Source organism: Chlorocebus sabaeus, chromosome 16 (assembly GCF_047675955.1).
Source record: "Chlorocebus sabaeus isolate Y175 chromosome 16, mChlSab1.0.hap1, whole genome shotgun sequence".
NCBI lineage: Eukaryota > Metazoa > Chordata > Mammalia > Primates > Cercopithecidae > Chlorocebus > Chlorocebus sabaeus.
This window is the reverse complement of record NC_132919.1, coordinates 8,595,328-8,609,339: the sequence shown is the minus strand read 5'-3', so window position 1 is coordinate 8,609,339 and position 14,012 is coordinate 8,595,328. Positions and strand designations below refer to the sequence as shown.

The window sequence follows — 14,012 nt, the reverse complement described above, 5'->3', positions numbered from 1 at the left end:
GAGAGACGGAGTCTCACAATGTTACCCAGGCTCGTCTCCAACTCCTGGGTTCCAGTGATTCTCCCGCCTTGGCCTCCCAAAGTGTAGGGATGACAGGCACGAGCCTGTTACTGTTACAACGGTAACGCCCTTCTGTTTCACTCTAATGATATTTTTGGTGCATACCTACAGCCATTGTTGTATTAACCTGCATCACTGAAGGAAAAGAGAAGGGGAGAAGTGATAGTTTTGCTTTTCCCTGAACATATCAGATGAAACCTGGGCTGTTTAGCCCATTTTTGGACAATATATTGACATAATTTAAGATGGCTGTCTTATTGCAGCCTGTCTAGGGAAGGTGCCTAGAAGACAAAGGAATATGCAAAACTGGCTTGAAGAGTGATTAATCAGAACTTTATATGATACAGAAGATAAATTTTAATGGCAACAGAATATTGATCTTCTAATATTTGAAAGCCCATTAAATAAGAGAGAAAGATGATTTTCTGTTTTGTTGTAAAAGGATCCAACCAGCTCTGATGGTTCAAAGCATCATGAATGCGAAGGTCCAGTCAACATAAGCAGAGCTTCCTGACAATTGGACTTCCACAGGGACGGGATCTGCGTCCTCATTCAGTTGTGCCTTTCCCATCAGCGAGAGACTCCTAGGAGCCTGTTAGGAAGCTGTGCCAGAATTCGCAGGTTTTTTGGATGGTATCTGAGATAGTATCCAGCTCTTATATTTTTACTTTTTCTTTAAAAATTATTTTTGAGACTGAGTCTCACTCTGTCCTCCAGGCTGGTGTGCAGTGGCGCAATCATAGCTCACGGCGGCCTCAAACACCTGGGCTGAAGCAATCCTCCTGCCTCAGCCTCCTAAGTACTGGGACCACAGGTGTGTGCCACAATTCCTGATTACTTTGTTTATATTTTGTAGAGATGAGGTCTTGCTCTGTCACCCAGACTAGTCTTGAACTCCTAACCTCAAGTGACGCTCCTGCCTTGACCTCCCAAAGGAGTGAGATTATGAGCAGGAGCCCCTGGGCCTGGCTGAGAGTTTTCCCCTTTAGTCTTTCTGTACACAGGATATTTTATTCATAAAATACATAAATAGTAGGAAATTTTAGGGTCAAGTGAAATAGATATGTTGTAATAGTCGATCTATAGACCAGAGTTCTTTAGCTGAACTGGAGGGGCAGGCTTTAGGTGATCCATGGATGCTCTGAACTTGTGGACACCATTGAAAATCTGTGCGAACCCATGGACAGTTTCCTATGATTTTCATTGCTCAAAATGTCTCTTGGACTCAAAGATGCTTGAGAGCAAATGATGCGTGTTCCCCAATATAGGATCCAGGATAGTGAAAAAAAAAGCTTTGCCACATTGAGTGCTTCGACATAACGTCTTCATTCAACAAGTCAATGTGCCCGGAATCTCCTACATATGCTAATCTCACTCTTGGAAGCTGTCATCATTCTGCTTACCCTAAATTTCCTTCCACCTTCCTCCCTCTCCCACCAGACTGGACTCTGAGATGGGAAGGAACGGCGGGGAGGAGAGCCCAACACTCCTCAAGTTTAGAGTGGAGAAGACACAAACACTGCTGGGAAAGGGAAAAGAGGAATACGGAGACCCTGAGGATGCTTTTGGACAATGCTCAGAGGTTGGGACATTGCCAGGAGATACCGTTCACCCCGGATCTCCAAGAAAAGAGATCAGTCTGGCAGTTACATGTGTTTTTCTTCAAATTGGTTGCCAGGTTGGAATGACCGATGACATCAGAGATTCCGACCTTCCTGATTGGAAGGACCGGACTCTGGGTGCTTGGGAGCTCAGGTGGACAACAGCAACTTCTCAGAGCTGTTCTTCACTCCTAACTTCTCCCGAGCCTCTAGAAGAGAAATGCGCTCTTCTGGGTCCTAACGGAGTCTGGAAGAAGGCTTTGGACAGAACAGGGACTAGGTTCTGTGGACAGAAACAAAGCGTTTGGGAGAGACTATGGCCAGTGGTCAAGCGTACCCTCCATTTGAGGAGGAGAGCCCCCTGCCTAGCACATCGGTGCAGTCCCCCCAGCAGGTGGCGGATGATGAAGTGCCAGGACCATCAGGTGAGGTGACTGGAGGGAGAAGTGATGGGAGACGATTGACTGAGGAGAGGGAAGGGGGCCAGTTACTGGGAATCCAGAGCACCTGAGTAGGGTGTGTGGGAAAGAAAGGAGAGACTCAGAAAGCCAGGGATCGGAGAAGGAGAGTGCAGGGAATGGGGCTAAGCATGGCCACGTGGAAAGAAAGCCTGGGGAGCAATGAAGGGGGTCAGGAGATTCGCTCAAAAGATGAGAGAGGAAGGCCGAGGTGGGCGGATCAGGAGGTCAGAAGATCGAGACCATCCTGGTTAACACGGTGAAACCCTGTCTCTACCAAAAGTACAAAAATGAGCCGGGCATGGTGGCGCATGCCTGTAGTCCCAGCTACCCAGGAGGCTGAGGCAGAAGAATCATTTGAACCCAGGAGGCAGAGGTTGCAGTGAACCGAGACTGCGCCACTGCACTCCAGCCTGGGCAACAAGAGGGAGACTCTGTCTCCCCACCCACCCCCCCAAAAAAAAGAGAGAGAGAGAGAGAGGAGACAGAAGAGCTCAAGGGAAGGTTTCCATTTTTCTCCAGTTGAAAGTTCTTATCTGTGATGAGAAAATGTTTGGAGGACAGAGAGCTGGAAGAATGGGGTGGTGAGGGAGAGGCAGATGGGGATCAGCAAAGGAGAAAGGTGGAAACATGGCTTGGAGAAGCCAACAGTCTGCGAGGCTGGGGAGGATGGAAGTATGAAGTTTTTGGGTCGGGGTCTAAAGTGATCAATGGCAGAAACACGACACGATGGCCAGGTTTCTTCACTCAGTCCCTTGGGTAGATCCCAGCCCCCAGCCTCAATCTCTTGGCATGAAAAAGAAGAGGGAATGGTCAGACGAATCCGAGGAGGAGCCGGAGGAGGAGCTGGAGTTGGAGCGCACCCCTGAGCCCAAGGACACCTGGGTGGTGGAGATGCTGTGTGGGCTCAAGATGAAGCTGACGCGCAAGCGAGCATCCGCCGTGCTCCCTGAGCACCACGAGGCCTTCAACAGGCTGCTTGGTAGGAGGATACCCCAAAGAGCACCTCTAACCCGGTTCTTTTTAAAAAGCAGAAACTTTCAATAATTACTCTTTCCCAATAAGAAGAATATGCCCTCCTGGGGGGTGGGCGATCCATACGGGAGGAGGATGCTTAGGAGATAGAGTATTAGGCTGGTCTTAATAAAGGTCTGCGCTTGAAATAAGAAAGCCTGGTTTCCGGCCAGGTGCAGTGGCTCATGCCTGAGATCCCAGTGCTTTGGGAGGCTGAGGTGGGAGGATCTCCTGAACTCAGGAGTTTGAAGTTGCAATGAGCTATGACCACACCACTGCACTCCAGCCTGGTTGACAGGGAAAGACCTTGTCATAAAATAAATAAAATAAAAGACAAAAGAAAGCTTGGTGTCAGTTGAACCCTCTGAAACTCTATGTCTCTTGCTGACTTTTCTAAACCTAAGTGTCTCCATCCATGGAGGGGGATGACAAGGTCATGGGCACACCCAGCTGTGACTATCTCCGGAAGCCATGATGGGAATTCCATTATGACTTCTGCGGTGGTCCCTTCATGTATGATGGGAGGACATCATGGCTTATTCACAGCTCCTCATCCTGTAGACTCTGACACCAAAGGCCTCCTTCGGCCTCTCCTCAGGGCAGTCTCAGAGCGGGAGCCTCCCTCCTTGCCCAGTGAAAGTCCTTCTCTCCTCTCCCATCCACGTAACCCTTGGCCACAATCCTGAGACTTCCCCCAGAGGGGCACAGTTCTCCTGTCTGCTCTGTTGCTCCCACGGCAACCCTGTTCTGCTTCTCACCCTGACACAGGCTCTCTTTTCACAGAGGATCCTGTCATTCAGAAATTCCTGGCCTGGGACAAAGATCTGAGGGTGTCAGACAAGGTAAGGTTGTTCTCCACTCAACTGCGTTCCTGTTTTAACACATGTCCTGAGGGAGGGTGCAGCATCTAAAACCACAGTTTCTCTCCTCTCTCCCTCCACCATCTCCCACCCGCTGATCCCATAGTCTTGGGCGCCCACATTTTGACTTTTATTTTTTCGGAGAGAGGGTCTCGTTCTGTTGCCCACGTTGGAATGCAGTGGTGCCATCATAGCTCACTGCAGCCTCAACCTCCTGGGCTCAGGCGATCCTCCCACCTCAGCCTCTCCAATAGCTGGGACTCCAGGCGTGAGTCATCACACTCTGGCTATTGTTAATCTTTTTATAATTTGTCAGCATCTCCCTCAGGGCTCTGGTGGCCTGTTGCATAGTGGACGGGTGGCCCCTGCCTCTGCCCAGGGCTTGAATCCCTGGGCCACAGTTCTGAAACTCCTGACCCCTATCCTCTCATATCTTTGGGACAGTCCTTTGCTCCAGCTCACCAAGACCCTCCTGACATTAGCTGCCCTAGACACACTCCCTCCAGTGATCCCATCGGAGCTCATCATCATGAGAGCATCACAGACCTCCCTTCCCGACTTTCCGAATTTGCAGCTGACTTTGAACACCTCTCCACCCGCAAGCCTCCAGTGAGCACAGCCACCCAACACTGAGGTTCCTTCTGCAATAGGCAACTGCACCCCAGCCCCTGTTCCCTTATCTCCACCATCTTCCTCTTCCAGGATGTGACCAACCTTTCTCTCTCTCTGTTCCCTTCTCTCCATCAGTATCTCCTGGCTATGGTCATAGCATACTTTAGCCGTGCCGGCCTCTTCTCATGGCAATACCAACGCATTCATTTCTTCCTGGCTCTGTGAGTAGTTTGCTTCTTCACCCCCATCAATATCCAACACCCTGGGACAGTGGAGGAAGTGGGATTCCAACCTTTCATCTATTTTTTGACCCTAGTTCTCCTCTTTACTCTGTGTATAAAAATTATAGATTTTTAAAAAATTATAGACATAAATTAATTATAGATATAAAATTAAGATTATACTATGGCGTTCTTAGTCTGCTTTTTCTAAAAACAAACACAAATGCAGTTGACAAACAGTAGAATCAAACAAAAGGAAACATAAACCCGTCCTAAGGGGAAAGCCGTGGACACGACCCTGCCCCACAAGCAAGCAGCCATTTCTGGTTTTTCTGTCTCTCTCCTTCCCATATCAACACCAAATGCAATTTTCCATCCTCCTCCTCCAGGTTCCCATGACAGAGGCTGAAATTCAGGTCGTCCTCACATAACACGGATCCATCATCAAATTCTCCCTGATGGGGCTTCCTGCGAGTCCCGCCCCAAACCAGGGGGCTTCCTAGTGCTGCCTGAATAGCTCCCACCCCTTCACTGCCCACCTGAACAACTTCCTTAGCTGATTTGCCTATAAATGGAGGCCTAGGTCCACAGGGCGAATCCAACGCTCTCTGCAATCCTTCTACCACCAAACCTGCCCACCATCTTCATGTTTCATGGTTTGCTTTCGCCGCTCCTTCCAAATTCCCTCCACTCCATTTTGATTTTGTGTTTTCTGTCTGGGTGTCCCGCACCCATGTGGATCTGCAGGAAACCACCCATTTGTTGAAGTCAGTTCAGCCCCCACAGCCTTTCCGACGCCTCCCCTGATCTGCCAGCATCTGCAGGCCTGCAGCACTTCAGTTACATCCTAGGATAATGTGCCATTTTGGATTTGTTGATCTGCCCTCCTTTTCCCCAAACCCATCAGACTAGACCCCTGTTGAAGGCAGGGTCTTGTCAAAATATCAAACCTTTTGGTTTTGTTTTTACCAGACAGAGACTTGCTCTGTCCCTCAGGCTGGAGTGCAGCAGCCAGCATAGCTCACTGCAGCCTCCATCTCCCAGGCTCTAGATCCTCCCACCTCAGCCTCCCAAGTAGCTGGGATGACAGGTGCACGCCACCACATCCAGCCAGTTTTTATGGTTTTTAGTAGAGATGAGGTTTTGCTATGTCACCCTGGCTGTTCTGGAACTCCTGGGTTCTCACCTCAGCCTCACAAAGTGCTGATACTACAGACATGAGCCACCCAATCAACCAAAATATCAAAGTATTCCTAAAACACTCAGCACAATTCTTTTCATTTTGCAACTGTTCATGTTATATTGACTCTGTGAAATGATTCATATGGCATTTGCGTATAAGATAAATCTTTCCTTCTTTCCTTCATTCATTCATGTATTCATTTATTCAACAAAACCTTACGAAGTACATCATACGTGCCAGGGAATAGGAAGGATGGGAAGAGAGAGTTCACAGCAATGCTTGTTGAATTAATGCACCAAGATAAACAAAGCCCTCTATTGGCCATTTGGTAGGCGAGAAATGATTTACAGAAACAAACCAGTCAGTTCCTGTCCTTGGGGGCACTTGTGATGGAGGGGGAAGACAGGTGTGTGCATACATGAGAAGGAAGGGGGGTGTGGGAGGAGCATGGATGGGGACTAGGATGAGGTGATGTCATCTCTCTTGTATAAGGATGGCAGGACACATCCTTAGGATAAGACTTGGGTTGTTTTTAAATTCAGAGGGGGTCTTGCCATATTACCCATACTGGTCTGTAACTCCTGGCCTCCAGTGATCCTCCTGCCTGGACTCCCAAAGTGCTGGGATTCCAGGTGAGAGCCACCACTCCCAGCCACCACTTGGATCGTTGCCTTCCTGAAGGTGTGAGAGGCGCCCTTAGCAGGTCTCTGTCCAGTGGGGCCTCCTGAGGAAGGCGGGGCTCTCTGCAGGGTGGGTGTTGGTGCTGAGCTGAGGACGGTCCCCTCCCCTCCTCTCTGGGAAGCTGCCCTCAGGCAGGGGTCCCTCCTGGTGGGGCCCCTGAGTAGCCACCTGATCTCTCTCCCCAGCTACCTGGCCAGTGACATGGAGGAGGACAACCAGGCCCCCAAACAAGACATCTTCTCCTTCCTCTACGGCAAGGACTACTCCCAGCGACCCTTGTTCCATAAGCTTCGATACCAGCTCATCTGCTCCATGCGCTGGAGGACATGGGTTTCCCCAGAGGAGATGGAGGAGGTAAGTGGGGCCATATGAGGAGGTGGGGGTGGGGAGGGATGGGGTGGATTAGAGGCTGGAGGAGGGCAGGGAAGGGTCTTGCTGGGGAGACCCTGGCTTCTCAAGTGGTATGTGTTTCTCCAGATCCAGGCTTATGACCCAGAGCACTGGGTGTGGGCCCGAGATCGCACCCTCATTTCCTAGAGCTCCGGGAATGTGGAGGCCTGAGGTCATCGGCCTGAGGGAAGGTACGTGTGTATCCTTCGAGGTAAAGGCAGAATAGTCTCATCTGTAAGAAAATCCGAGGAACCCAACTGCTTGATCCGGCTTCAAGCCTGGTCAATATGGCAACACCCCATCTCCACAAAAAATATAAAAATTAGCTGGGCATTCTGGTGGGCGCCTCTAGTCCCCACTACTCAGGAGGCTGAGGCGGAAGGAACACCAGAGCCCCAGGAGGTCGGGGCTGCGGTGAGCTGTGATTCTGCCACTGCACTCCAGCTGGGGTGACAGAGTGACACTGTGTCTCAAAAATGAGACTACTACCTAGGTCCAGGGAGGTTCATTATGGTTGACACGCTTGAGTTTCTGATTTGGGGAAAGGATTCAGTGAAGATTTGGTTGACATCTTGTGCAGCTAACCACATTTAGGACCAAGCATTAGACTTAAACATGGGAGATTAAGGTTCAGGATTAGGAATCTGGTCTGCTGGTTCGTGAGGTTGTCATGTTAGACATGTTTGTAGCATGGTTAAAAGTTTAGATCTTAAGCAACACAAAAGGCCCCAAGTGTGACGAAGTCCAAAGCTACGTTCTCTGAGGGTGCTCTACTCCCTGGGCGGACTCACCCAAAGTCCTTGCTATGAAGCAGATCACTGGGGCTGGCCTTGGCTGTATTAAGTGATTTCTGGAGTCAAGCTCACCAAAGTGTGAGTGTCAGAATCAAAAATGATGGCTCAGAATCAGGGTTCACAGTGAAGGGTTAGAGATAAAATCGGATTTATACATTGCTCTGAACTCTAGCGAGGATTGATGTGGGATGGGAATAACCTTCCTGTCTGGACATCTGCCTACTTGAAGTGTGACATCCTGTCTCTCACTTTCAGAACACTGGGCCCAGGGGAGAGGGGAATTTTCAGCAGGAAGTTTATCCCAACGCTAATGCCAGACACCAGGAGCCTCCTGTGCAGATCATCTAGAAGAACCTGGACTCTTCTAGAAGGAGCAAAATAGAGTGACCAGGTTTTCCTCCTAGGAGCCGTGGAGGTACTTCTAGGAGTCGGTGGAGGGAAAGTGAGAAACCAGGGGTGTTTCTGGTTCCACCCCTTCCTGTGACACCACCTCCCTTTTCACATTGCTGAATCCCAGCCTCCCCTGGGCTGGAAGCTGGAGTTCCCATTTCCTATGGACTTTGTTGCCACAGTCCAGAGCTTTTGAAGGCACAGCGCAGGCGCTCAGCTTGTCACAGAATTCATTGTTAAATATGAAATTACTGCCATAGGATTTTAAAAGATAGTTTAATAGATACTATACATTTTATTGGTTTATTTTGAAAATGTTGGCCATAGAATTATTACTATGTTGATTTGAAATAGTTTGGAATTTTTGTAGTTTTGAAAACATGCTGTTCCTATAGAGTTCTGTGATGGTCATGATGTACACATAAATATAATTTAGTTTTCATTTTTAAGAGAGAATTCTTTTTATCACAAATGTTTTCTCTTTAAATCGTTTTATCTATTATTACATGTGCTCCCGAGGTGAGCACTCTCGTTATCTATGATACTGACCTAATACATCCATTATATTTATAGCTAGGTGGTAGTTTCCCTATGTTCTTAGAAATAGAAATGTTTATTTTCGGTTTAGTGTTTGTTACTGGACTGTGAGAATTCAGTTGTGATTTTTAACATGCCTTACATATATACTAACATGTCCAATATACACTAGACATTTTATTTATTTTGAAAATGATGGGCATGGCATTCTCATTACATTTATTTAACTAGTTTAGAAATACAAGTATTTTTTAAAAGACACTGTTCTTATGAAGTTGATGGGTGTTATACCTGTTATATACACAAAAATATAATTCTGTTTTCATTTTTAACAGAGGATCCTTTTTATCCTAAATGTCTTATTTTTAAATCTTTTTATCTATTATTACATGTGCTGCTGAAGGGAGCACTGTTATTACCTAGGGTAGTTACATAATGTATCTATTATATTTATAGCTCGGTGGCATTTCCCCGAAATTCTTGTAAAAATAAATTTATATTTGATGTTGAGTGTTATTGAATTGTGATAATTCAGATGTAATTTTTTCAGCTTGTATTGAAAGGTTTGTATGTTCCTTTAAAGAGGGCATGTGTTTGAAAGAACAGGAGCTGTGTGTTTGAAAGAGGACAGTGCGGTGTGCTGCCCGCGAAAATGCAATAAAGATGAAGTTTTCTCATCTTCACAATGATTGTGACCATATTGGTCTGGATTGCTCATCTGTCGTCCAATGATATTTTTATTTAATGGGGTTTTAGTTATTTGAACGAATTAATTAACCCTGGAAAATAATGCTGAATCTTTCTTTCTTTCTTTTTTTTTTTTTTTTTTTTGAGATAGAGTCTCGCTCTGTTGCCCAGGCTGGAGTGCAGTGGCGCAATCTCGGCTCACTGCAAGCTCTGCCTCCTCCATTCACGTCATTCTCCTGCCTCAGCCTCCCAAGTAGCTGGGACTACAGGCAAAGGCCACAATGCCCGGCTAATTTTTTGTATCTTTTTTTTTCTCTTTGTTTTTTTTTTTTTTTGTTCTTTTTTTTTTTGAGACAGTGTCTCACTCTTGCCCAGGCTGGAGTGCAGTGGTGTGATCTCGGCTCACTGCAGGCTCCACTTTCCGGGTTCATGCCATTCTCCTGCCTCAGCCTCTCGAGTAGCTGGGACTACAGGCGCCCGCCACCTCGCCTGGCTAATTTTTTGTATTTTTAGTGGAGACGGGGTTTCACCGTGTTAGCCAGGATGGTCTCGATTTCCTGACCTCGTGATTCGTCCACCTCAGCCTCCCAAAGCGCTGGGATTACAGGTGTGAGCCACCGTGCTCGGCACTATTTATTTATTTATTTATTTATTTATTTATTTATTTATTGAGACAAGGATCTTGTCCTATTCCCCAGGCTGAAATGCAGTGGCTCAATCTCGGCTCACTGCAACCTCCGCCTCCCACGTTCAAGCAATTCTCTTATCTCAGCCTCCTGAGAAGCTGGGATTACAGGTGCCTGCCACCATGCCCAGCTAATTTCTGTAGTTTTAGCAGAGGCACCATTTCACCATGTTGGCCAGGCTGGTCTCGAACTCCTGACCTCAGGTGATCCGTCCCCCTTGGCCACCCAAAGTGCTGGAATTACAGGCATGAGACACTGCATTCGGCCCATACAGTAAAACTATTTATGAGAGGAGGGAAGTGTCTTCGGTTAGTTAGTAGAAATCAAAATACTGAAGTCAATGAACTCTGAGGAGATGCTTGACGTAGACACATGACATAAGGAGGAGGAGGTTGCAAAGTGCTGATGTTTGCGTAACCACAAGAGTGGCTGAACCTAGAACGCAATTACTATTCCAGCAAATGGAACCGTGAAGCTATTGTTACAGATTGCCTCCACTCTGGGACCCTCGTGTCGCCAGTACCATAAACCACACGCAAACAAGGCAAGTAAGATCTTGGAGGAATTTGAGAAACGTCTGTGCAATGTCCAAGAGTCAACTTATAACGGGATGAACCTAGGGAGTTAACAAGAGTCTGCACTGAGCCTGAGAGCTCAAAACATTCTTGGGATGGCCGCATGTAGTGGCTCATGCCTGTCATCTGAGCACTTGGGGAGGCCCAGGTGGGCAGACTGTTTGAGCCCAGGAGTTCAAGACCAGCCCAGGCAACATGGTGAAACCACACCTCTATAAAAATACAAAACTGGGCCGGGCGTGGTGGCTCACACCTGCAATCCCAGTACTTTGGGAGGCCGAGGCAGGCGGATCACGAGGTGAGGTGATTGAAACCATCCTGGTGAAATCCTGTCTCTACTAAAAAAGAAAAATGCAAAAAAAATTAGCCAGGCATAGTGGCATGCGCCTATAGTCCTAGCTACTCAGGAGGCTGAGGCAGGAGAATCAGTTGACCAGGGAGGTGGAGGTGGCAGTGAGCCTAGATCACGCCACTGCACTCCAGCCTGGGTGCGACAGAGCAAGACTCCATCTCAAAACAAACAAACAAACAAACAAAAACACACACACACACACACACACACACAACTTAGCCAGGTGTTGCGGTGCACACCTGTAGTCCCAGCTACCCAGGAGGTTGAGGTGGGAGGATTGCTTGGGTCTGGGAGTCAAGGCTGCACGAGTCATGATCATACCACTGCACTCCAGCCTGGGCAACAGAGCAAGACCCTCTCTCAAAAAAAAAAAAAATTCAAAACATTCTTGGGGACTGCAGGTCTGTTGTATCTATCTGCCAACAATGTAGTCACAGGGTAAACAGACCAAATATTGCCCACGTCTCCTGTTTAGTGCCATCTCTGCTGTTAGAGAATCCCAAGCCTAGAATAAGGGAAAGCTCATTCTTCTGCTGACTTGGTGAATCCACCTGTGTGTCTGGCTGTCGGTCAGCCTGCCATGGATTGCTGCCTGAGTTGCCTCCCTGTCTCTTGCTGCATCCAATGAGGGTCCAACCAATCTTCTCAAAAGTATTAAGATGAGTAGAAGTGAGCACCAAAAATACAGGATTACTTTCCAGAATACATAAAGACCTTCTATAAATCAATAAAAATGCAAAGCAACTTGATTTTTAAAATGCATATGAAACATGAACAGGAGACTCAGGGAAGAAGAAATGACTGTATACAGATGAGTAACTTCACCTATCAGACTGGCAAAATTTAAGAGATTGGTAATATACCATGTTAGTGAGTGTCTTAGTCAGTTTGGGCTGTTCTAATAAATTCTCATAGACTGGGAAACTTAAAACATTTCTTTCTCACGTTTCTGGAGGCTGGGAAGTCCAAGATCAAGGGGCCATGAGAGGCAGTGTCTGGTGAGGGCCCATTTGCTGGTTTGCAGACTGGAAATCTTAAATATTTCTTTCTCATAGTTCTGGAGGCCGGGAAGTCCAAGATCAAGGTGTCAGGAGAAGCAGCATCTGCTGAAGGTCGGCTTGCTGGTTTGCAGATGGCTGTCTTCCTGTTGCTCTGTCACATGGCAGAGAGCAAAGAGAGAGAAAGCAAGCTGTCTCTTTTGTTAAAAGGGCACTAAAGCTATCATGAGGGTACCACCCTTAGGAGCTAATACATCCCAAGGGCTCTATATCCAAGTACAATTATATTGGAGATTAGGGTTTGATATGGTTTGTCTCTGTTCCCATTCAAATCTCAACTTGAATTGTATCTCCCAGAATTCCCATGGGTCATGAGAGGGACCCAGGCAGAGGTAATTGAATTGTGGGGGCCAGTCTTTCCTGTGCTATTCTGATATCCAAATAAGTCTCAAGAGGTCTGATGGGTTTATCAGGGGTTTCCACTTTTGCTTCCCTTTCATTTTCTCTTGCCGCCACCATGGAAGAAGTGCCTTTTGCCTCCCGCCATGACTCAGGCCTCCCAGCCATGTGGAACTGTAAGTCCAATTAAACCTCTTTTTCTTCCCATTAAACCTCTTTTTCTTCCCAGACTTGGGTATGTCTTTATCAGCACTGTGAAAATGGACTAAGACAGGGTTTCAACATATGCATTTGGAGGGGGGCACAGATTCAGTTCACAGCAGCGTGGATGCAGGGAAATGAAGACTCTCTAGGCTTTGGGTTGGAATGTAAACTTGTAAATTAGACTTGTAAAGTCTTCAGAGACTCACATACGACTTGTGAGATCAAGGCTGCATTCTGGCAGTTCTCTCACCATTGGCAAAAAAACAGAAAAGTATCATTTCCATTGAATACCCTGCTCCATAATGAATTTTCACATTGAACATTTAATTTCCCATTTAAATAAACCCATCTGGAATTTGGTTTGTATATGTCTTTTTTCCAAATAATGAGCTAGTTATCCCAGCACCATTTGTGGCATAATCTCTACTTGCCCCATTGGGATATGCCATGATAGCATATAATGCATTCCTATAGAAACTTGGGACTATTTCTGGATTTTCTATTCTGTTTATTGTATCAAGGATCATAAACTGTGGCCCTGTAGCCCATTTCAGGCCTCCAGATGTGTTTTTGGTCTTGCTTTGGTTTTGGTCAGAAGTGTCTTTTTAAATTGTGAATTTTCATGCCATTAGACAGCTCACAAAGTCAGGCTTATCTTAGAGCAAGGTACTTGCCCAAGCCCTTAGAGCACTTGAGGTTTTTTTGCCTCGAGTGACACCAGCAACATCCTGTTTTAACACTTTCACTTTAGAACACATTTTGGTGTCTAACAGTGGACATTCCCCCTCATTCTTCTTTTGTGATGGTTCCTTAAGTACTCAGTTCTTTAGATGAACTTTTACATTGTTTTGTCAACATCTGTGGGGAAAAACTCTCTGAAAGTTTGATTGCAATTGCATAAAATTCCTAAATTCATTTGGATGGAATGTACAGCTTTATCATATTGAACCATCATTTAGACATTTTGTAAGTCACTATTCAGTTCTTTTATATCCTCAGGAGAGGGGAGGGGAGGGGTGGAAAAGCGGGAGGGGGAGGGGGAGGAGGAGGGGAGGGGGAAAGGGGAGGGGGAAAGGAAGGGGAGGGGAGGGTGAAGGAAGAGAAGGGAAGGGAGGGGAAGGGGAGGGGAGGGGGGAAGGGGAGAGGAAGGGAGAGGAACAGGAGGGGAAGAGAAGGAGAAGGGAAGGGGAAGGGAAAGGGAAGGGGAGGAGAAGGGAGGGGAGGGGAAGGGGAGGAGAAGGGGAGAGGAAGGGAGGGGAAGGGGAGGGGAGGGGAAGAGAGGGGGAGGGAAGGGGAGGGGAAGGGAGGGG

The 14,012-nt window shown here is 47.2% G+C and overlaps 1 protein-coding gene across 3 annotated transcripts; it reads left to right on the top strand.

Moving 5' to 3' along the window:
* Nucleotides 1–1,705: 1,705 nt before the first annotated feature.
* SPDYE4 (speedy/RINGO cell cycle regulator family member E4) lies at nt 1,706–13,061 on the top strand. Of its 3 annotated transcripts, none has more exons than XM_037987321.2 (7): nt 1,706–2,086; nt 2,871–3,101; nt 3,917–3,975; nt 4,741–4,826; nt 6,876–7,044; nt 7,168–7,271; nt 12,728–13,061. In XM_037987321.2, exons 1-6 carry the CDS (start codon nt 1,978–1,980, stop codon nt 7,225–7,227), a joined length of 714 nt encoding a protein of 237 aa, XP_037843249.1. In that variant the 5' UTR covers nt 1,706–1,977; the 3' UTR covers nt 7,228–7,271; nt 12,728–13,061. The 3 variants fall into 3 exon arrangements, with proteins under 3 accessions (XP_037843249.1, XP_072860789.1, XP_072860790.1); XM_073004688.1 differs by lacking the exon at nt 12,728–13,061 and adding an exon at nt 8,130–9,541; XM_073004689.1 differs by lacking the exon at nt 12,728–13,061 and having other exon boundaries at nt 1,961–2,086; nt 7,168–7,335.
* The last annotated feature ends 951 nt before the right edge of the window (nt 13,062–14,012 follow it).